This window comes from Heptranchias perlo, chromosome 22 (genome assembly GCF_035084215.1).
Source record: "Heptranchias perlo isolate sHepPer1 chromosome 22, sHepPer1.hap1, whole genome shotgun sequence".
In the NCBI taxonomy this organism is placed as follows: domain Eukaryota; kingdom Metazoa; phylum Chordata; class Chondrichthyes; order Hexanchiformes; family Hexanchidae; genus Heptranchias; species Heptranchias perlo.
In genome coordinates, this window is record NC_090346.1 from 13,766,831 (window position 1) to 13,792,138 (window position 25,308).

The 25,308-nt window shown below is 41.2% G+C and overlaps 1 protein-coding gene across 3 annotated transcripts in view; it reads right to left on the reverse strand.

The window, feature by feature from the left end:
• Window positions 1-25,308, reverse strand: part of mad1l1 (mitotic arrest deficient 1 like 1) — a 730,635-nt gene that overhangs the window by 297,266 nt on the left and 408,061 nt on the right. The window contains exon 17 of one of the 3 annotated variants that reach the window (XM_068002948.1): window positions 16,187-16,454. The exons of the other annotated variants lie outside the window; for them this stretch is intronic. Coding sequence (XP_067859049.1) covers window positions 16,444-16,454 — 11 coding nt within the window. The 3' untranslated portion in view covers window positions 16,187-16,443. Of the gene's footprint in view, window positions 1-16,186; window positions 16,455-25,308 lie in introns of those variants that run through there. 3 annotated transcript variants of the gene reach the window in all.

A 25,308-nucleotide genomic window follows, 5' to 3' on the forward strand; every position in this document is an offset into this window, starting at 1 on the left:
TTTGACGTGGTTAGGGTGGAAGCTGGAAAAGTGGAGCATCGTGAGGTTGTCCGTGGGCTTGCGGTAGAGTGAGGTGCTGAGGTGCCCGTCTTTGATGGAGATTCGTGTGTCCAAGAAAGAAACTGATTCTGAGGAGTAGTCCATGGTGAGCTTGATGGTGGGATGGAACTTGTTGATGTTATCGTGTAGTCTCTTTAGTGATTCCTTGCCGTGTGTCCATAGAAAGAATATGTTGTCGATGTATCTGGTGTATAGCGTTGGTTGGAGGTCTTGTGCAGTGAAGAAGTCCTGCTCGAACTTGTGCATGAAAATGTTGGCGTATTGGGGTGCGAATTTGGTCCCCATGGCTGTTCCGTGTGTTTGTGTTACATACATTTGTAGTTTTCTTTGTTTAGATTTATGACCCTAGTTTCGGATTGGACTACTTCACTTTCCATCTTAATGAAGAATTCTATCATGTTATGGTCACTCTTCCCTAAAGGACCCTGCACAACAAGATTATTAATTAACTCCTTCTCATTGCACAATATCCAATCTAGGATAGCCTGTTCCCCAGTTGGCTCCTCAACCTACTGGTCTAAGAAAACCATCTCATTCACAGGAATTCATCCTCCACAGTATTATTGCTAATTTGGTTTGGCCATTCTATATGTAAATTAAAGTCACCATGATTACTGTAGTACCCTTATTACATGCATCTCTAATTTCCTGTTTGATCCCATCCCCTACATTACCACTACTGTTTGGAGGCCTATAGAGAACTCCCCTTAGTGCTTCTTAACTCCACCCAGACTGATTCTACATCGTGATTTTCTGAGCCAATATACTTTCTCACTATTGCTCTGATTTCATTCTTTACTAACAATGCCAACCCACCTCCTTTTCCTTTTTGCCTGTCTTTCCTAAATATTGAATACCTTGGATATTCAGCTCCCAGCCTCGGTCACCCTGCAGCGATGTCTCCATAATCGCAATTATATCATATCCGTTTACATCTATTTGCGCTGATAATTCGTCTACCTTCATGCATTCAGATACAGTGCCTTTAGATTTGTCTTTTTAACATTTTTAGACATCTTGACATTTTTTTGTACTATGGCCTTATTTGTCTTATTACCATTTTTTTTTTACCCAGACTCTATTTGTTAGTGCACTCTTTTGTTTGTACGCTCTGTCCCTTCCTGACACAATCTGGTTATCCTTACTCCAATAACTTTCCTGCACTGCTTCCTTGCCTTTTCTCTTTAACATTCTAGATTTCCCTCCACCGGGGACCCTTAAAGAAACATTTAAACAAATAGTGCCTTCTATTTTTTGATTGCTGAAGTCTTTTTTTGTTAAGTTTCATTCTTCAATGCAATTGAATACGATACTGTTTGAATCCAGTCGATGCAGACCAACAACTGGAATTCTATCATTCTGCGAAGCGAAAAATGTGATTTTAAATGAATTTCAAACTTTCTTCTGTCATCTTTGATTTGTCACTCAGGAAGACAAAAAGCTCATAGGAGAGTAATACTGAATTACTATACACTTCAAAACAGCTAGATCCCTGGCATCACTCGACAGAGTGATTCATATTAAGAAAAAAGTACATTTAAAACAAAACCAGACCTTCCCAACATTTGCTTTTGCATATCCCATTTCTTCACTAATATTTAAAAATATCTTGAATGAATCTGATCTAAGTACATAGATGTAACTTAAAAATATTTTGCAAAAAATTATTTTTAATGGATTGCATACTTCACAATTTAATTTTTGAAGCAACTGTGTAGAATTTATTGCCACAGCTATAGTACATCAGTGGACAAGATACACAAACATTATTACACAGTATCCTATAGGCTTACAATAAATTCACATATACACTATATTTCCCAATTTTTCCTGTGTACAAATGCAGGACTATGCCCTATATTTTATATATCGCACTACTTATATCCTCAATTCCTGTCCATACATTTGTTTGCCAAATACAGACACGCATCTCAAAAGAATTTATTGGTGGCTATAACGTGACAAGTCCCAGAATACTGACTCTGCCCCTCCATCACAGGTTTTGACGTTAATGGATATAAAATAGGGTTTTGGATGTCATTATGGTACCAGATTGAACTGTGCAGACCAGCATATTGAACCAAGAAGACAGTTGCAGTCATCAATTCCAAGGATCGAAGATAGATGTTGTCAGTTACTATCTTATCTTTAGATAGAGGGAGGGAAGGAAGGGTGCGGAGGGTAGGCTACAATCAAGATGTGTTTTTTGAAATACTTTTTCATTTTTTATATCATATTGACTGTCTACTGCTAGAACATGGAAATAGATTTCCCCATGATATTGCCTCACTTATCAAAGGCAGATGGAGGACAACAAATGAAGAAGTTATACTTTCGGTGTTGTTTTCCATGAAACAGATGCCAGAGAGATACCAATTTATCAACACATTGTTTTGACTGAAGTACAGAATGCACCAACAAGTATAGATCCACTTGGATCAACATCAGGTACAATCCACTAATCCTAAATTACTGTCCAGAAAATGAGCTGGCAGACAATCCTATCAGTAGAATCCTGTTTCAAACTTTAGCATGAAGAATTATATAGCCCAATTCTCTGTTACGGAGCATTATAAAGAAAGGTCACATGGAAGAGCAGAACATATGTAAATGTTAATCTTGTTAAATTTATTGATGTGTTAAAAAATGCTAGCAGAGGTTCCTGTGGGACTGAATGCCTTGAATACAGTAAAATACAACTACTGGTTTTATTATGCTTGGTGGTAGAGGCTCTTTTACAGATTTCTGCAAGGGAACTCATTCTTTACAATTTATATATATTATTAATTTTTTGACACAGGGTTCAACCAAGTTAATTCTCATGCCTTTGAATGGAGAAAGCCTCTTAGAAGGTACTCTTATTGACATAGTCATGTTTTTGACAGACTGTCTGTCTGCTTACCATTAAATGAGTTTCTCAATCTTGTCGTACACATGGCACTCTATTAAATTTTGCTAATAAGTGTAGAGACAAGTTTCCATTTTAATTTTAATGAATCCAAGAACTGTACAGATTATTCCCAATGGGTTTAAAATGTCTTTTGGTTGATGTCTGTTCAAAGGGAAACCGGCAAGAGGAACCTGGCAGATAGTCAGCAACTAATTATTTCCAAGACCCCTCTCTCTACACCATTATGTACCACCTTGTACAAAACTTTGTTTTCTTTCACTATCAAAATTATATTCAACATGAACCAGCCAGAAGATGCCAATACATTTGTCCTTATTTAAAAAGCATGAAAATCAGTCAGCAGATACCTTTCGTGGTGTATCATTCTGCTGCACTAAAAAAAGTAACTATATATTATGCATGGAGTTTCTATGCAATCTCTAGATTTTACGGAATTACAAAGACACAGATACACTGGCAAAAGTTACAGAAACTTGAGAATGCTCCTGAAACTAGCAAGACTCCTGAAGTTTTTACAAAATGATAAATTCAACTTAAAATTCCATAAACTTTACACAGTATTCAGTGTCAGAGGATTGATATTGGCATAGGTGCCAATACTCTCTAGATCTTTCTGTCTTGACAATACCAGAAGTGCTTATTTATCCACAGATGAGAACGTCCTTCTGTCATCAAATCTGTCCCACAATCTCTTAGGGCGACACATAGAGCTTCCATTATTTCCTTCATCTCACTCAAGAGGATTACACTGAGCAAATCAATTGCTATCCATTCCCCCAATATGCTGCAGCCAGTACAGTCTGTGATATTTTGCAAGTCACAAACAGGTGGCTGGCCACAAATGTTCTAAGATCAGTATTGGGAAATCTGTCAGTTTCATGCCAGCATTATGCCTGAAGCGGTTCTAAAGGAACAAAGAGAAACCGTAGACAAGAGATAAAGTTAGCAAGTGACAGCCGGGTTTCAGATATATAGAATCATAGAAAGGCACAGAAGGAGGTCATTCAGCCCATCGTGTCCGTGCCGGCCAAAAAAGAGCTATCCAGCTTAATCCCACTTTCCAGCACTAGGTCCATAGCCCTGTAGGTTACGGCACATCAAGTGCTCATCCAAGTACTTTTTAAATGAGTTGAGGGCTTCTGTCTCTACCACCCTTTCAGTCAGTGAGTTCCAGACCCCCACCACCCTCTGGGTGAAAAAAATTCTCCTCAGCTCCCCTCTAATCCTTCTACTAATTACTTTAAATCTATGCCCCCAGTCACTGACCCCACTGCTAAGGGAAATAGGTCCTCCCTATCCACTCTATCTAGTCCCATCATAATTTTATATACCTCAATTAAATCTCCCCTCAGCCTCCTTTGTTCCAAAGAAAACAATCCCAGCCTATTCAATCTTTTATCATAGCTAAAATTCTCCAGTCCTGGCAACATCCTCATAAATCTCCTCTGCACCCTCTCCAGTGCAATCACATCTTTCCTGTAATCTGGTGACCAGAACTATATGGAGTACTCAAGCTGTGGCCTAACCAATGTTTTATACAGTTCTAGCATAACCTCCCTGCTTTTATATTCTATGCCTTGGCTAATAAAGCAAAGTATCCTGTATGCCTTTTTAACCACTTTATCTACCTGTCCTGCTACCTTCAGGGATCTGTGGACATTCACTCCAAGGTCCCTCTCTTCCTCTACACCTCTCAGTGACCTCCCATTTATTGTGTACTCCCCTTGCCTTGTTTGCCCTCCCCAAATGCATTACCTCACACTTCTCCGAATTGAATTCCATTTGCCACTTTTCTGCCCACCTGACCAGTCCACTGATATCTTCCTGCAGTCTAAAGCTTTCCTCCTCACTATCAACCACACAGTCAGTTTTTGTATCATCTGCAAACTTCATGATCAAGCCCCCCACATTCAAGTCCAAATCATTAATATATACCACAAAAAGCAAGGGACCTAGTACTGAGCCTTGCGGCACCCCATTGGAAACATAGAAACATAGAAAATAGGAGCAAGAGTAGGCCATTCAGCCCTGCACCGCCATTCAAAATGATCAGGGCTGATCGTCTAACTCAGTACCCTATTCCCGCTTTTCCCCATATCCCTTGATCCTTTTAGCATTAAGAAATATATCTATCTCCTTCTTGAATACATCTAATGACTTGGCCTCCAATGCCTTCTGTGGTAGAGAATTCCACAGGTTCACCACCCTCAGTGAAGAAATTTCTCCTCATCTCGGTTCTAAATGGCATACCCCGTATCCTGAGACTGTGACCCCTGGTTCTGGACTGCCCAGCCAACGGGAACATCCTCCCTGCATCTAGTCTGTCTAATCCTGTTAGAATTTTATATGTTTCGATGAGATCACCTCTCATTCTTCTAAACTCTAGTGAATATAGGCCTAGTTGACCCAATATCTCCTCATTTGTCAGTCCTGCCATCCCAGGAATCTGTCTGGTAATCCTTCGTTGCACTCCCTCCATGGCAAGGACATCCTTCCTCAGATAAGGAGACCAAAACTGCACACAATACTCCAGATGTGGGCTCACCAAGGCCCTGCTCCTATACTCAAATCCTCTTGCAATGAAGGCCAACATACCCTTCGCCTTCCTAACTGCTTGCTGCACCTGAATGTTCGCTTTCAGCGACTGGTGTATAAGGACACCCAGGTCTCGTTGCACCTCCCCTTTTCCCAATCTATCACCATTCAGATAATAATCTGCCTTTCTGTTTTTACAACCAAAGTGGATAACCTCACATTTATCCACATTATACTGTATCTGCCATGTTCTTGCCCACTCACCCAACTTGTTTAAATCACATTGGAGCCTCTTTGCATCCTCCTCACAGCTCACATTCCACCCCAGCTTTGTGTCGTCTGCAAACTTGGAAATGTTACATCTAGTTCCCTCATCCAAATCATTGATATATATTGTGAATAGCTGGGGCCCAAGCACTGATCCCTGCGGTACCCCACTAGTCACTGCCTGCCACCCGGAAAAAGACCCGTTTATTCCTATTCTCTGTTTCCTGTCTGTCAACCAATTCTCAATCCATGCCAGTATATTCCCCCCAATCCCATGTGCTTTAATTTTGCACACTAACCTCTTGTGTGGGACCTTGCGACTGAAACAGTCTTCCAGTCGCAAAAACACCCGTCAACCATTACCCTTTGCTTCCTGCCATTGATTTTTGATCGAAGTATCCACTTTCTCTTGGATCCCATGGGCTTTTACTTTTTTGACCAATCTGCCATGTGGGACCTTGTCAAAAGCCTTGCTAAAATCCATGTACACTACATCAAATGCGTTACTCTCATCGACCCTCCTTGTTACCGCCTCAAAAAATTCAATCAAGTTAGTCAGACACAACTTTCCCTTAACAAATCCATGCTGACTGTCCTTGATTAAGTGCCTTTCTAAATGATGATTTATGCTGTTCCTCAGAATCGATTCCAATAATTTACCCACCACCAAGGTTAGACTGACTGGTCTGTAATTACTCGGTCTATCTCTTCCTCCCTTTTTAAGCAATGGTACAATGTTAGCAGTCCTCCAATCCTCTGGCACCATGCCTGTAGCAAGGGAGGATTGGAAAATGATAGTCAGAGCCTCCACTATTTCCTCCCTTGCTTCTCTTAACAGCTTGGGATACATTTCATCCGGGCTTGGCGATTTATCTACTTTCAAAGATGCTAATCCCCTTAATACTTCCTCTCTCACTATGTTTATCCCATCCAGTATTTCACACTCCTCCTCCTTAACTACAATTTCTGCATCGTCCCCCTCTTTTGTTAAGACAGACGCAAAATATTCATTAAGAACCATACCCACATCTTCCGCCTCCACACATAGCTCACCTTTTTGGTCTCTAATAGGCCCTACTCTTTCCTTAGTTATCCTCTTGCTCTTTATATATTTATAAAACATTTTTGGGTCTTCCTTAATTTTACTTGCCAGTACTTTTTCATGCCCTCTCTGTGCTTTCCGAATTTCCTTTTTAATTTCCCCCCTGCACTTTCTATATTCCTCTAGGCTTTCTGCAGTAATGAACTCTTGGTGTCTGCCATAAGCTTCCCTTTTTTGCCTTATCTTACCCTGTATGCTCCTCGTCATCCAGGGTGCTCTAGATTTGGCAGACCCACCCTTTTTCTTTGTAGGAACATGTTTATTCTGAACTCCTTGAATCTCCCCCTTGAATGCCTCCCACTGCTCTGACACTGATTTACCTTCAAGTAGATGTTTCCAGTCCACTTTTGCTAAATCACTTCTCAGCTTTGTAAAATTGGCCTTTCCCCAATTTAGAACTTTTATTCCTGTTCTATCTTTGTCCTTTTCCATAACTATGCTAAATCTAACTGAATTATGATCACTACCAGCAAAATGCTCTCCCACTGATGCTCCTTCCACCTGCCCAGTTTCATTCTCTAAAATTAAATCCAGAACTGCTCCCCGTCTTGTTGAGCTTCCTATGTACTGGCTAAAAAAGTTCTCCTGCAATTTAAGAATTCTCCCTCTATACCTTTTGCACTGATTGCATCCCAGTTAATATCCTCTATTATTACTATACTACTATATATTAAAATATGATACACTGCTGACTTATTTCTCTTTCCAGAAATACATTTGTCCTGCCGGAAAGCCTTTATAAACTTTGTCATAAGTTATAAATGACTTGGAAGAAGGAATAGAGAGCCGTATAGCTAAGTTTGCTGACAACTCCAAGTTAGGTGGCACAGTAAATAGTGTAGATGGGAGCAAAAGGTTGCAACGGGACATTGCTAGATTAAGTGAGTGGGCAATACTGTGGCAGATGGAGTTCAATGTGGGAAAGTGTGAGGTCATCCACTTTGGATCTACGAAAGTTAGATCAGAGTATTTTCTAAATGGCGAGAAGCTAGAAACTGTGGATGAAGAGAGAGATTTAGGGGTCCAAGTCGAGAAATCACTAAAAGCTAGTGGACAGGTACAGAAAATAATTAAAAAGGCTAACGGAATGTTGGCCTTTATCTCAAGAGGGCTGGAATACAAAGGGGTGGAAGTTATGTTACAGTGTACAGAGCTCTGGTTAGACCCCATCTGGAGTACTGCATTCAGTTCTGGGCATCTCAGGAATGATATACTGGCCTTGGATTAAGTGCATCGCAGATTCACCAGAATGATACCAGGGCTGAAAGGGTTAAGTTATGAGGACAGGCTGCAAAGACTAGGTTTGTATTCTCTTGAATATAGAAGATTAAGGGGCGATCGAATTGAAGTGTTTAAGATGATTGAAGGATTTGATAAGGTAGAGAGAGAGAAACTATATCTTCTGGTGGGGGAGTCCAGAACAAGGGGGCATAACCTTAAAATTAAAGCTAGACCAATCAGGTTGGTGGAAAACTGGAACTCTCTTCCCGCAAAAAGCTGTTGAGGCTGGGGACCAATTGAAAATTTCAAAATTGAGATTGATAAATTTTTGTTAGGTAAGCGTATTAAGGGATAAGGAACCAAGGCGGGTAGATGAAATTAAGATACAGATCGGCTTCATGTGCTTATCTAGCTTCACCTTAAATGTATCTATGCTATTTGCCTCAACTACTCCCTGTGGTAGCGTCTTCCACATTCTTACCACTCTTTGGGTGAAGAAGTTTCTCCTGAATTCCCTATTGAATTTATTAGCGATTATTTTATATTTATGACCTCTAGTTTTGGACTCCATCAAGTGGAAACATTTTCTCTACATCTACCCTATCAAACCCTTTCATTATCTTAAAGACCTCTATCAGGTCACTCCTTAGCCTTCCATTTTCTAGGCAAAAAAGCCTTTCCTGATGTTTATCTTCTCAGTTCTGGTATCATCCTTGTGAATCTTTTTTGCATCTTTTCCTATACCTCTATATCCTTTCTATAGTATGGAGACCAGAACTGTTCACAATAGGACCAGAACTGTGCACAGTATTCAATGCCATTATTTACAAAGCCAAGTATCCGATAAGCTTTCTTAACCACCTTATCAACTTGCTCTATAATGGTCTTCTTTTGTGGGGGGGGGGGGGGGGTGGGTGGGAGGGGGGCATTTAAAAAAAAACAAGCCTTCGTTCTACTTTGCTGACAGTTGAAGTTTATTTCCAGATCTGATTTCCGTATCTCACTGTTGCTAACCTGAATGGTCATCTATGGTTATGTGAAGTCATAGAAAACCATCAGCATTGTCAGGAGTTTGTCCTTTTCAGCACGTTCCAAATCAAACTTGTCTACTGATTTAGTTAGGAGATTACAAAATCATATATAACAGGATTTACTTTTCAAGAAAAGCAAAAAATTTAGAAAGCGCCATGGCTAGGATGCAACATTTCCAAACTCCGATTCTAAAGAAACAATTCTTCTATTAACGAGAAACAGGAAAATGCCTGTTTTCCCCCCCGTTATTAATGACCTAACAAAATCACAGAAATGCTCAGCTTTGAAACATGTGATTTCTAAATATAAAGTTTTATTAGAGAAAAAAATGTGTTTGAGCGAAGGTATAACACAAAATAGAGAGAAGGAAGTTGAAGAGTAGAACCTAATCTTTGGCTGTGGATGATGTTTATAAACGATTTAAACTATTTGAACCCTTTGGTTGGGCTAAAAAATTGCAATGGAGTCCTGGTTATCTACTATTCTGTACTTAATGTATTCAGTAATTAGAAAATGATTTATTTCTCCCTTGATTATAGCAATTTTATTGAATCACAAATAAATCTATTCATTACTCATCTTTATTAAAAAGGCTTATTACTTGCCATTTGAATAAAGATTATCCTGAGCATACTATGTATAGGGCTCAATTTGCAACTTGGAAAATCACAAGACTTTATGACAGAATCCGTGTGGTCTTTCCCACTCTACAACCAATAACATGTCCTCGTGATTTTCCTGGTTGCATGACACTCCCTCCCTATCCACTGCACATGGAGGGTAATGAACAAAAAAATTAGGTTTGGAGACGTTATACAACAGAAAGCATTCTATATTCACAAAACTGTGAAAAAAATCCAATACTTATGAAAGATAAAGAACGAGAACAGTATTTTGTTGGAAAATATTCTTGGTGCTGAATAATAGTTTACAACAGCGACAGTTTGGCTCAGTTGGTAGAACTCTTGTCTCTGAGTCAGAAGATTTAAGGATTCAAACCCCATTCCAGGACTTGAGCACTTAAGCTAGGCAGATACTTCAGTGTAGTGCCAAGGGAGCGCTGTACATCTTGGAAACATAGGAAGCAACATAGGAACAGGAGTACGCCATTCAGCCCCTCGACCCTGTTCCGCCATTCAATGAGATTATGGCTGATCTGCATCCTAACTTCATCCACCCGCCTTGGCTCCATATCCTTTAATACCCTTGGCTAGCAAAAATCTATCGATCTCAGATTTAAAATTATTAATTGAGCTTGAAAATCGAAATCGGGTTGGGCCACTTTTCAGGCGTCCCTGGCAGCCGCCTAAAGCAGGCGTCAGGCCCCTTACATGTGTAAATGAGGGACCTAACACTTGTTTCAGGTCCCCCTTGGCAGAATTCCTTTGTGATGAACGCAGCAGGAGTCCGACTTGCTCCGTTGCAGATTCTTCAGCGACAACAGCGGCCGCCAACAGAAGGTAAATATTTTTTTAAAACTTTTAAAAATCATTTCTGTGGAGAATGGAGGAGCTGGAGTGCTCCCCCGACTACACAGTATCCCCAGCGACCACCCCCACCCACCCCAGGTACCACTCCGTGTCCTCCTGGTGGGACTTGCCTTCGGGCCGCTGTCGGCAAAATGAGCACAGCCTGAAATATATCTTCTTCAAGCGGGCGAGCTGCCCGTGGAGGCACGACAGTTGCCAGGATCTCGCTCAGATGTTAATTAGGCCCGAAGCCTAATTTCGGGCCTATCTCGGGCCTCCCGGTTGAGGTGCGTAGAATCTGGGCCCAAAAGCAGCACCAGATGTATTTCTACCTCATAGTACGGTATGTGTTGAACTTTAGCAGTGGGCAGATGGATTGGGACGGTCCCTCACAGTTCTGTACATTCGCCTGTCGTCCTTACATCAGGAAATGGTTTATGGTCCAGTAGAGTTCTGTCCCCAAGTGGGTTATCTGCTTTTTAACACAAGCTTTACTAACAGTGGTAAGTAATTACAGCAGTGGATCCTGGGAGAAAAAACTCAACATACCATAAAAAATAACTGTGAATCTTTTACGATTAAAATAAGAGTTCAGTGAAAACAGAAGGAATAATCTGAAAATGATAGAGTTGAAACAATTATTCAATATTAAACCAGTTCCAATTGCCTTTTGCTCTAGTTCAGAATGTAATTATAGTCCTATTGAATATCTCTACACATGAGGAATGGTGCAGATTTAGCCCTACAAAACAAACAAATACATTTATAAATTTTTAATGTAGTGAGTGAAGACTGAACTGCTGCCCATTTTTCTGATATACTGTATTACAAATAGTAGAGTCCCCCAGTATCTCAGTTGGTAAGAGCACTGCCTGGTGTAGACTGAGCCCAGAGAGTAGTAAGCCTCTGGAATGTGTTGCCGGATGGTGCGGTGGGTGCTGATGCCTTCAAGAGGGAGTTGGACCGGTTCTTGACTGGGACAGAGATCACATCATATAGAAGGGAAATTTCTTTATAGATAACACTTGGTCCATGTGATCTCCTGGACTGGTTTTGATCACCTGAGAGTCGGAGAGGAATTTTCCAGAGTATTTTTTTCCTTATTGGCTCTGGGTTTTTCCTCTTTTTTTGTCTCTCCCAGGAGATTACATGGCCATTGAGGAGGAGGGGGTGGGAAGTGTCTAGTTACTATGCTCCAGCCATCATGAGGTGTGGGGCAGGTTTGATGGGCCAGGTGGTCTTTTCCTGCCCATCAATTTTGTATGTTTGTGCACACAGAACAGATAAAGGTACCAGGTTCTAGTCTCTGTTCTATGTTCAGTTAGCTGGTCTCAGCTAGGGCACTGGTTGAGCTACAATTCATTTCAGTGACCCAGGAACAGGGAATGGGGAAAATAAAATCAGCCAATGTTCCCACTCCTTGTCGATATCTGGTGGGCAATGCTGAAAAACTGCCTGTGAGGAGTTTGGATGAGGAGAGGAGTCAGCTGAAATGCCCCTGCCACAGGTTAATTAACCTAATGATACTTGGGGTTTGGGGTCTCACATGAAGTGCTGCCACTTGGGTGAGATACTGGAAGGCTGATGCTGGTATTGCCAAGAGAGGAGAGAAAAAAACCTTGACCGCTGGACATGAGCATATTTTTTTTCATTTGGTCATGGGATGTGGGCATCGCTGGCAAGGCCAGCATTTATTGTCCATCCCTAATTGCCCTTGAGAAGGTGGTGGTGAGCCGCCTTCTTGAACCACTGCAATCCGTGTGGTGAAGGTTCTCCCAGAGTGCTGTTAGGAAGGGAGTTCCAGGATTTTGACCCAGCGACGATGAAGGAACGGCGATATATTTCCAAGTCGGGATGGTGTGTATTTTGGAAGTTACAAAGGCAGTAGATCAAATGCATGAGTTCAGATTCTGCAGTACACACAGCAGTGGTAGCTTGGCCTACCGAACTGATCTTCATTCGGCACAAAGGAGGAAAGAGATGCTCCCTGTTTATATAATGGGAAATATATGGGGAGCTGGAACCAAGAGTTCATTTTCATGTTGACGAATGGAAACTTATCCAAAAACAAAATGGCATTTTTTTCTTTAAAAAAAGAAATGTGAAGGAAACATATCAAGTCTGACTCAAGGTAGAGTTTGGGTAGTTGTGTGCGTTGATCCCTCTGTCCTTGCAAGCTACTGCCCTATCTCCAATCTCCTTCTCCTCTACAAAGATTTTGAACATGGAGTTGCCTCTCATATCCATGCCCATCATTCCCATAACTCTGTTTGCATCTCTCCAATCAGGTTTCCACCCCTGCCACAGCATTGAAATGGCCCTAATTAAAGTCATGAACAACATTCTCTGTGACTATGAACGTGCTGCGTTATCCTTCCTCATCTTCTCTACATCCTTTGACACGATCGACTACACCATCCTCCTCCAATGCCTCTCTTCCAAATGGCTTCTATTTCCATTCCCACACCATTACCTCTGCAGTCCCTGAAGGATCTATCCTTGGCCCCCTTCTCTTCGTCTACGTGTTGCCCCTCAATAAAATCATCCGAAGACATGGAGTCTGCTTCTACACAGACGCTGATGACAACTAGCTCTACCTCTCCCCCACCTGTCTTGACCCCTCCACTGTCTCTGTGATGTCAGAAAGACATCCAGTCTTGGAAGAGACGCAATTTCCTCCAGCTAAACAAAGGGAAAACCGAAGCTATTATCTTCAGCACCTGTCACAAACTCCGGTCCTTTGCCACTGATTCCATGCCCCTCTCCGACCACTGTCACAGGCTGCTTGCAATCCTGGCATCCTATTCAACCCTGAGCTAACCTTCCGACCCCATATCCTCCCCATTACAACAACAACTTGCATTTATATTACAAAAATTGCCTACTTCCACCTCCATAGTATCGCCAACCTCCGTCCCTACCTTCATCCATGACTTCGTCACCTCGACTTGAATATTTCAATGATCTCCTGATGAACCTCTCATCTTCCACCCTCAATAACTTCAGCTCATCCAAAAACTCTGCTGCCCATATCCTAACTTTCACCAAGTCCTGTTCACCCATCAGCCCTGACCTCACTGACCTACATTGACTCCCGGACTCCCGGTGCCTCAAATTTAAAATTCTCATTCTTGTGCTTAAATCCCTCCACGGCCTCGCCCATCCCTATCTCTATAACTTCCTCCAACCTTGCTGCCCCCTCCCAAACTCTACATTTCTCTGACTCTGGGCTCATGTATTCTCCCTACCCCATTCATCCCACCATTGGCAGCTGTGCCTTCAGCTGCCTTGGACCCATACCCTGGAATTCCCTCTCTAAACCCCTCCGACTCTCCACCTCCCTTTCTCCGTTTAAGACCCTCCTAAAAAATGCACCTTTTTCACCTAACTTTTGGTCACCCCTTCTAATATATCCTGGGCGTGCATGTTATGAGCATGTTATGTGAAGTGCCTTGGGATGTTTTTCTACATAAACGTAAGTTGTTGTTTATACAGTGCTTAGTTCACTTTGGCAGTATCTCATTTTATTGGGTTGAGGGGAAACACCAATTACTCTAGATTCCATCAGTAGTAGCATAGGATTTAAGCATTTTTTAAAAATCTACCTTTTTTTTGCTAATAACTATGCAACAATAGGCTGCAGGTGCAGGGCAACTGTAATAAGGGCAGGTGTTGCACAAATTGTACCCTGCTGATAAGCTAGTGGTACAGTATAGTTGAAGGTGATTAAGTGGACTTGTTCCTCTAATAAACCTGGAAGCGGAGATGCTGAAATAATTAAAACAAGCTGCTTTCCCTATGTATATTTCCCCCAACCTTAAATTAAATCTGAAGCAAGCACTTAATTTAACGGGAAGGTTTTTTTAAAAAACTTTGTCTCGCAACAATGACCACTGTATAAAACCTCTTAAAACAGTAAGGAAAAGAAAACACAATTTATAAATGGATTACACAGCTCACAAAGACTGCTTCCTATCTAATACCAGTGCTTCGGTCAAAAACAAATTTCCATATCATTTGAATTCACTGCAGCAATTATACAAAGAGCTCTCATTTTTGTTTTTTTGTTTTGAAAAGCCTAATTTCCGGGCGACCAACTTCCATGCATTTAAACAATAGGCAAACCATGTTTTCCCCAGATAAATGAATGTTTAATGGTCTTCCTGTAGATAAGGCGCTCTGTGAATGACTGCTTTTCTTTTGGCACCAGCTCCTTAGACTTCAAATGAGCAAATATAACTGTTTCTCATTAAGAAAACCCTAAAGCAGCAAGTGCCCTGTAATTACATTTTTCCTCCGTTAATTCTATATAAGGTTAAAAAAAAAGCTAACTAAAAGCTTTTCCTCTCGCTTCCCTCATCCTCTACACATTTTAACGTTATTTTTCTTCAGATACATTTTCGCTCCTCCGCTCCTGAAAACGCTGACTCATGCTGTGGCATGGTTTGACCAGTGCCACACCTGGGGCCAGGACGCTATTCTTCAACCTTGACCCTAAGCAGCGAGTGTCAGCGGACTGCTCAACCTGGATGTCACTGCCAAGCCTGATCCTAAGTCACCCAACAACCACATACACATACTTTCTAATGTGGTAACAATCCAGAGTAAAACCGTGGCAGATTTTCCTCTCCCTAGCCAAGGGGGCATTGAGGCCAACTGTAAAGCCCTACTGCCAGCCTGTCTGAAATCAGCTAACTTAGCATAGACTGAAACTTCAACCTTGGACATTCTAGTATAGTACACACTGTTTTGACAATTTTTTTCCCTACAGTGATTAACTGCAGCAGTGATTATTGGTGCCATTTTAATTCAAACTCCAAGAGACCGGCATTCATGGCCCAGTGTTTACACGACTAAATCTGTCTGCTTTTACCTGCCGATAGACTTGCAGATCCAGTTTTTCGTGAAAATCTAGAAGTCTGCTGCCAAGATACGGTATTTTAGCTGTGTAAACGCTGGGAACCAATCTCCCCGTGTGCAAACTAAAGCAGTAACAATATAAAAGCAGCTTAAGCGTGGGGGACTTGGCTGTGGCGATCTCCATGAAATTCTTTGTGTTTCCTGCAGATGATTTAATAACCAAAGAAGACCGTACTGAGGGGAGACAAAAGGTTTTGGCGACATAACTGTGGCACTGTCAGCTTGGTAGTACCCGTGCCTATGATTCAAAAGGTTGTGGGTTCACGCCCCACTCCAGTACTTGAGCACATAATCTAAGCTGCCACTTCAGTGCAGTAATGAAGGAGTGCTGCACTGTCAAAGATGGTTTGAATATAACATTAAACTGAGTACCTGTCTGTTGTTTGAGATGGATTTTAAAGATCCATGACAGTAATCGAAGAAGAGTAGGGAGCTCTTCTAGCGTGCTGGCCGACATTGCTCCCTAAACCAACATCACCAAAAGCAAATTGGTCATTCATCTCATTGCTGCTTGCTATACGCAATATGGCTGTTGTGTTCACCTACGTAATGAGTGATTGTGCTTCAAAGTAATTCATTATACATGGAATACTTGAAGATGTTTCTGAAAGATGTGATATGGTGCTATATAAATGAAAGTTCTGCTTTTCTACCACTGGAGTATGTGCTAGTAAATCGTTTATTTGGAGAAAATATTTAATTGTGTTTGTCATTACAGGCTAAGTTGACAGGAAGACCTGGGGCCACAGCACCACTAGTGGTGGGAGGAATAGCAGGTGTTACTGTTACAGCATTGCCCATTGATTTCAATATACTGCGGGCGTGACAGCATTAACAATTCAAGGATTTTAACACATTATATTTAGATAGATAGGTAAAAAGAAAGCAGCAAGTGTGGGAAAATGTGTGCTGGAAATTCACAGCAGTCAATCTGCATCTGAAAGAGAAAAAAAATCTTCATCACAACTGAACTATACAGTTATATAAAGTTAATATTTACACCTAAATGTTGTTACTTACGTAATGTGGTAAAAACAGAATGCATAATAAAAAGCACAGTAGGATATGAATATCATTCCTCTTTGTTGTTGCTGCAATATCCACCAGCCTAGAAGTAGGATATAAATTTTCTTCCAGTGTTTCTAATTACACATTATCTCTGTTTCTCGCCTTTATATATCATGCTTTGATGATGTATTTCTATATAAGTTTGTGTTACAAACACTAATTAAAACTTTGCTATGTGGGATTTGAACTCTCCGGATTATTAGTCCAGGCCTCTGCATTATTAGTCCAGTAACATAGCCACTATGCTATCATACCCAGTGAGGTTATTCTCACTAAATGTTGGCTTTAGAGCATATTCTGCATCAGTTGAGTGTGTTTTTCTTTTATGTACAACCCAATTGTGTCAGATGGTAGGAGGGTTTTATACAGTCCAATAGTGCTGGCCATTCAGGCGAAGACCCCAGAAGATACTTGTGTCGTGTTATTTAGGGCAGCACTGCCAACATTGTAACAGACATTGTCCCCAACAGACAGGATCTACAGAAACAGCAAATACTCCATAGCATGTGATACAGTCACAAACAAGGTACCATGGATAAAAGCACAAGAACGAACATCAATGACTCTGCTTCAACATCAATGAAAGCACTCTGTATTGCCACAAACTCTTTGATAACCAAATACATGCAGCGTTTCAAAGTATGTCGCTATCTGTTACAACCCAAACTAAAAGGAAAACACAATTTAAAATATAATCTTTGAGTTAACACACGTTAGCTTCAAAAATAACAGTTCAGCAAGCGTGCAGGAAACACCCAATAAACCTGTTGAATTCAAAGAAAATAATGGGCACTAAGAGTGCTATAAGGCAGATCCCCACATAAATTGCAAGTGCACAGGTTTATAATGGCCACCTGAAGTTAGTAACAAAATTATAACCCCAAAATTATAATAGGGGAGATATTATTTTTTATAATATATACAATAAAGTTCATGGAATGTCATTTTATTTAATAGTTTTTCTTTTGCCAATATTGAACGTAATCATAGACACCACTTGCCACAGAGCTCAGTGAACACAGAGAGTAGCTGTATAACCAGGTTACATGGGGGCGATTTACATGTCGCTACTGCCCTGTTTGCACTTAAAACAGACCAAACCAGTAGCAGAACCACAATCAAGGGGCGGGTTGTCATGGTGATTCAATGTTGCATCGACATCAGTCCCAATTTTCGGGCAGACCGGCACCTTGTGCTGGAGCTCCTAGCGGAAACAGGTGGGAACCTCTTACATGTGTGCAAGTGGAGAAGAGGAGATTTGAGGTTTGCTCCAGGAGGATCCTAGAATAGTGGGTGATTTTGGCAGAGGAGAGTGAGACCCGGTAGAGCTTGATATTATCTAGCCAGATCTGGTGATGAATGGCTAAACCAGTGTCAGTCAAATACAATCATAGTTTACACCTCTTGGCTTGAGGAACAAATATGGGAGCTGTACCAAGGGGAAACAACAAGGATGAGAGACACCGAAGATTTGGCTGGAGATAAAGGTATCAAAGGTGGAAGTGAGTGAGTAATTGAGTAAATCAACAGCTGCAGATGTATCGCTGTGAATGGTGGAGAAAAGAATAGGCAGTAGAGAGTTTGAGGAAGCAATTGTTAGTGACTTGGGGGTTCTGTAAATATGGTTGAGAATATATACCTAGATATATACCCCTCGATCTGCATTTTACATGCAACTTTACATAGAATTACATACATTGTACAGCACAGAAACAGGCCATTTGGCCCAACAGGTCCATGCCGGTGTTTATGCTCCACACGAGCCTCCTCCCTCCCTACTTCATCTAACCCTATCAGCATATTCTTCGATTACTTTCTCCCTCATGTGTTTATCTAGCTTCCCCTTAAATACATCTATGCCAGTCGCCATGTAGTAGCGAGTTCTACATTCTAACCATTCTCTGGGTAAAGAAGTTTCTCCTGAATTCCCTATTGGATTTATTAGTGGCTATCTTATAATAATGGCCCCTAGTTCTGGTTTCCTCTGCAAGTGGAAACATCTTCTCTACGTCTACCCTATCAAACCCTTTCATAATCTTAAAGATCTCTATCAGGTCACCCCTCAGTTTTCTCTTTTCTTGAGCTGCTCAGTCTTTCCTGATAGGTATAACCTCTCAGTTCTGGTAAATCAATCCTAGTAAATCTTTTTTGCACCTTCCTCAGTGCCTCTATATCCTTTTCATAATATGGAGACCAGAACTGTGCACAGTACACCAAGTGTGGTCTAACCAAGATTCTGTACAAGTTTAACATAACTTCTCTACGTTTCAATTCTATCCCTCTAGACATGAACCCCTGTGCTTGGTTTGCTTTTTTTATGGCCTTATTAACCTACTTTTAATGATTTGTATGTCTGTACCCCCAGGTCCCTCTGCTCCTCTACCCCATTTAGACGCTTATTATCCAAGCAGTATGTGGACCCCTTATATTGAAATTCATTTGCCAATTACACACACATTCTGCAAGTCTATTATCTTCCGGTATTTTCTCGCAGTCCTCCTCGGTATTAACTAAACCCCCCAATTTGGTGTCGTCCGCAAATTTTGAAATTGTACTTCCAATTCCTGAGTCCAAATCGTTTATGTAAATGGTAAACAACAGTGGTCCCAGCACCGATCCTTGTGGAACACCAGGTCCCACCTTTTGCCAGTCTGAGTAACTACCTTTAACCCCTATTCTCTCTTTTCTGTTTTGTGGCCAGCTTGCTATCCATTCTGTTACTTGTTTCATGGCTCTACATGCTCTGACCTTAGTCATGAGTCTACTATGTGGTATCTTATCGAAGGCCTTTTGAAAATCCAAATATATTACAATTGCATTATCTTTGTCTACTCTTTCTGTTACTTCTTCAAAGAATTCAATCAGGTTGGTTAAGCATGACCTTCCCTTTCAAAATCCATGCTGATCATTCTTCATTATGTTTTCGGTTTCTAGATGTTTTTCTATTAAATCTTTGGGTAATGATTCCATTACATTTCCTACCACTAACGTTAAGCTAATTGGTCTATAGAAACAGTCCAGGGAACTATCTCCCTTTTTAAATATAGGAATCACATTAGCTGTCCACCAGTCCTCTGGCACTATTCCCTTTTCAAATGAATTTTTAGATATATGTAATAGTACCTCTGCTATCTCTTCCCTAACTTCTTTTAATATGCGCAATCCATCTGGACCAGGGGTTTTATCCTCTTTAAGTTTGATTAGTTTATCAATTATCTCCCCCTTTCTATCTTAAATGTCTTTATATCTTTTTTGATCTCTTTTTCTAATGTCATGCCCACCATGTTAGTCTCTCTGGTAAATACTGAGGCAAAGTAATTATTTAATATTTCTGCCATTTCGCTGTCATTACCTGTGAACTTGGATTCATAACCAATGCAATCAAGAAAGCCTGTTTGCATCAAAATTGATCCGGAATGGTATTTTGCAGCATCGTGCCCCTCTTGCTCCAGTTTCCACAGAATCTCATACCAACATAACAGTAGCATTGATGGGATTATAAACATGGATGCAAAATATACCAGAGGCTGTTTTTTTATCGAGCTAGTCTGTTCTCAAACAGCACAGATGCCAACATGATAAGATGATAACACCACTGTTATCCATTCTATATGCCTGGAAGCTGAGAGCAAAGGCTGCAACAGCCTAACTCACAACACAAGTTATCTTGACACGATCAGAAACATGCAGCCACTCTTGTACAGGTGTAAATATCGGTCTGAAGCAACTCCAGTTACAAATGTGAAACAGGATTTTGCAATTTGGTAAGTGCCAGCTTTGTCTGGAAGATTATTCATTTTTATTCAGCTTGAACAAATATTAAAAGCATTCAACAGGAAATGACAGTCACACTTGGCAAGAGCTGAGCGCCCTCTGCACTCTTCTCTCTTAATCTCAAATGACTTTAGAGGCAGACAGTCTTGTCAAGGGAACTGGACCATCACACACTGTTCAACTCCAGTGGTCATTCTGACTTCATTACTTCTAATACTGTACTAAATTCATAAATGTCTAATTTGGGTGCTTAGAAAGACTGAACTTCAAATCCAGACTCATTAGTTGCTAAGTCCAACAGTCAATAATACTGCAGATTATATTTGGAATATAGGAGAAGCCAGTAACATTCCTGGCATTTAGACAATCCTATTAAGCGCACACTATAGAATGGATGGAATAAATGTTTACACAGATGTGCCTACTAACTGGAATTAAATGCATTCTGTCAAATATATCTTTTAGATTTGATTTAAATTAAAAAATGGTAGAGAGGATACACAAGAGGGGAGGATAAAGTGATAGTTGAAGAAAAAAAATAGAAATTGGAAATCCAACTGAGAATAAACCAAGATAATTGGCTGCAGGAGCAGGGCAGAGGGTGGGTATTCTGCAACGAGCAGCTCACCTCCTGACCCCTCAATGTCTCCCTACCACCTATGAGGCTCAAGTCAGAAGTGTGATGAATACTTATCACTCGCCTGGATAGCTACAGCTGCATCAACACTCAAGAAGCTCAAGATCATCCAAGATGTACCAGTTGGCTTTATTGGACTCGATTTCCATCCCCTCAATGCTCTTTCCAGAAGACCAAGTGCAATTTGCATGGCTGTGGATCTCTCCCAACCTCAAAAAGAGCTTTCAAGATAAAATTTTATGAGATTCTTCCCAAGTATTAATCTACATTATTTAATTTTGAGCAACTGTATTCCTAACTTATCACTGCCCTCAACAGGACTGGAGCCATAATATTTCATGGAGTACTGGGAGCCTCAGTAAAGTCAAGGAGAGCCACCTTGTCTTGAAGGACAAGTATCCATAGGACCTGAAGCCAAAGTTAGCGCCCAGCTATGATCAGCTAACTCAGCATAGATTTTCCTGGTCTGTATGGCTTAATGCAACACCACAGCATTTTTAATCTGAACAAAAAGGTTCCAATGAGGTTGTGCCAAAACTAAAATGTCACTGACTGAGTCAAGTCCCTGACACAACTGAAACTGAAAAACTGGAATCTAGCAATTCCAAAGCAGAAAAAAATTGTGAACCTTTCCCCCCTCTTTAAGTTATTCATTTTTTTTAAAAAGGTGTTTCTTGTCTTCAATTTTCTCCTCCAAGATTCTCCCTCCTTTCCTCATTAGGGTACGGTTCCACAGCTACAAGTCACCCTCTAGTACCTAATTCAAATGGCTCTTATTAATGTGCAAGCATGAATTTAAGATTATTTCCTACTCTCAGTGGAAAGCAAGCCCTTGTTGTTGCTGCTGAACAACAAGAGTGTGAAAAAAAAACCTGAAGACTGATCTGTGGTCATGAATTTTTTGCATTATGGAAGCAGAAAGAGATCACATAACTGTCAAGTCGAGAGAGAGAGAAAGAGAGAAAGAGAGAGAGAGAGAGAGAACACATAATTCTTGGAGGGCTAACGTCCCTGTGGTTATCTCTGAGACTACGGTAGATATATCTCGAGGATAACCAAATGATGAAGAATGAACACTTGTCAAAGGAAGACAAGAGAGATAGTGCTGCTTTGGCTGTGACAACAGTGGTAGAGAAGTCAGTGGCCTGGTTTGTCTCCACCCTCCAACCTCAAGAAAGCTACATGGAAGCTGGAGACCTGCAGGGAAAACAATTAATATGTACATATTAAATAAAAATTCTGCTTTCACTAAACATCTTTTGATCAATTGAGTGCACAGTCATCTCAGTTTTGTTTGCGACTTGCACTCTCATCGTAAATGTTATCAATTAGACAAAACAACGCAGTCTGTGTTTGTTCAGAAAGCTCTCCATGTGTGTCTAATCAGACGAGTGGCACTATTCTACATGTGCTGCCAGTTATTTGATAAATTACTCATCTAAGTTTGTGCACACTGCATTTGATTCAGATTAAATATTTGCCAGCACTACTATTATTATTTCAAGGCAGTAATTTGCAAAATTAATTCAAAATGGCATTAAACAGCACCAGGTTTTAGCAGGCAGCTAACGATTGGGGGGGGGGGGGGGCGGGGAGAGCTCAAGTGGAAGCAGTTCTAAACTAGCTACTGAACAACCAAAAATAGTTCATCTTACATTTATAGTCTAACAATCATAGCTGGAGATACATTTTGTTTGGAATTCGAAGGTTCTGGGTTTATATTTAAGTGTTACCTGACACCTAAGCCTGCCAGCAACTCTTGGTAATTAGGTTGGCTTAGAATTTGACTGGGTCAACTCAAAGTGGCAGGGGAAGCAGCAATTGCACCTGCCAGCACAAAGTGCTACTAGTATCAAAGGTTATTAAGTCTGCTGCTCACTCCCTCTCTCTCAAATGGGAAATGGATGAAAGAAAGAAACTCTACGTGGAGGCAAGAGTATGTGGAAATAGAAGGAAAAAAAGAAGAGGGGTTTAATCAGATCGACAATGGAGCTCCAAGTGTCACCAGTCTACTGTAATTACCCAGGCTTGAAGAGAAAGCTTTTTTGATCAAGGTGAAGGTTGTCATTGTTGAGGAGTGGAGCAATGTCATTTTGGCACCCAATCATGCACTGTCAGTCATATCATTGGTTAAATACAGAGTAAAATTCCTTCTACTCTGCCTCAACATTATGCTATAACTAAAATATCATAAGGGCACCATCTACTTAACAAGTTTGATGTTTGCACTTCCTACACCAGTTGTCTTCATGGCCTGTCTGAGTGAAACTGTCATTCCATTAGCTTTGTTGATCGCTGTTCTGCAGCGATTGGACATGTTGAGTACCAAGACTAAAATTCCTACACCTCTCTCAACTTCATCTTAGCTATTTCAGCACTATTCATGAAGTGTGGATAGCACTCATTTTTTTCTTCCTATGTGCAATACTTCACATTTGAACATTAAATTTCATTTTCCATTGTTCTGCTCACTTACGTATTTTGTCCAACTCATTTTGTATTTTCTGAGCTACCTCATCAGAATCAACCAGCTTGGCATCACGTGCAAATTTGACCAAACTGCTTTGAGTTATTGAATCTATGTCATTGATGTAAATTAGAAACAGTAGTGATCCCAATCGCAATCCCTGGAGCATCATACTCAACACTTCCCCTCCCACCTTGACATAACTCCTCAACAAGTACATGTTGCTTTCTATCCTGCAGCCAAATTCCTATCAATTCCTAAGCCTATCTTGTCCTTAATGAAAAACAAGCAGACACATTAAAACAAACATTTGTTTGCTGAGCAAGCAACAGATTTTAAAGAAGAAAATCACTCATACGTGATTATTCATGGAAGCAATTATATATCTTGAAAATTAACTCTCTCAGTCTTAGAATCATAGAATGGTTACAGCACAGCCCATCGAGCCCACGCTGGCTCTTTGTAAGAGCAATCCAGTTAGTCCCATTCCCCCACTCTTTCCCCGCAGTCCTGCAAATTTTTTCCCTTCAAGTATTTATCCAATTCCGTTTTGAAAGCCACGAATGAATCTGCTTCTACCATCATTTCAGGCAGCGCATTCCAGATCATAACTACTCGTTGCATAAAAAGTTATTCCTCATGTCGCCTTTGGTTCTTTTGCCAATCACCTTAAATCTGTGTCCTCTGGTTCTCGACCATTCCGCCAATGGGAACAGATTCTCTTTATGTACTTTATCTAAACCCTTCATGATTTTGAACACTTCCATCAAATCTCCTCTTAACCTTCTCTGCTCGAAGGAGAACAACCCCAGCTTCTCCAGTCTATCCTCATAACTGAAGTCCCTCATCCCTGGAACCATTCCAGTAAAGCTTTTCTGCACCCTCTCTAAGGCCTTCACATCCTTCCGAAAGTGCGGTGCCCAGAATTGAACACAATACTCCAGTTGTAGCCGAACCAGTGTTTTATATAGGTTCAACATAACTTCCTTGCTTTTATACTCTATGCCTCTATTTATAAAACCCAGGATCTTCCATCACCATCCCTGGGTATGTCCTGTCCCACCAGCAGGACAGACCTACCAGAGGTGGCGGTACAGTGATATACAGTCAGGAGGGAGTGGCCCTGGGAGTCCTCAACATTGACTCCGGACCCCATGAAATCTCATGGCATCAGGTCAAACATGAGCAAGGAAACCTCCTGCTAATTACCACCTACAGCCCTCCCTCAGCTGATAATTCAGTCCTCCTCCATGTTGAGCACCACCTGGAGGAAGCACTGAGGGTAGCAAGGGCACAGAATGTACTCTGGGTGGGGGACTTCAATGTCCATCACCAAGAGTGGCTCGGTAGCACCACGACTGACCGAGCGGGACGAGTCCTGAAGGATATAGCTGCCAGACTAGGCCTGCGGCAGGTGGTGAGCGAACCAACACGAGGGAAAAACTTACTTGACCTCATCCTCACCAATCTACCTGTCGCAAATGCATCTGTCCATGACAGTATTGGTAGGAGTGACCACCGCACAGTCCTCGGGGAGACGAAGTCCCATCTTCGCACTGAGGACACCATCCAACGTGTTGGGTGGCACTACCACGGTGCTAAATGGGATAGATTCAGAACCAATCTAGCAGCTCAAAACTGGGCATCCATGAGGCGCTGTGGGCCAGCAGCAGTAGCAGAATTGTATTCTAGCACAATTTGTAACCTCATGGCCTGGCATATTCCTCACTCTCCCATTACCAACAAGCCAGGGGATCAACCCTGGTTCAATGAGGAGTGTAGAAGAGCATGCCAGGAGCATGCTCAAAATGAGGTGCCAACCTGGTGAAGCTACAATTCAGGACT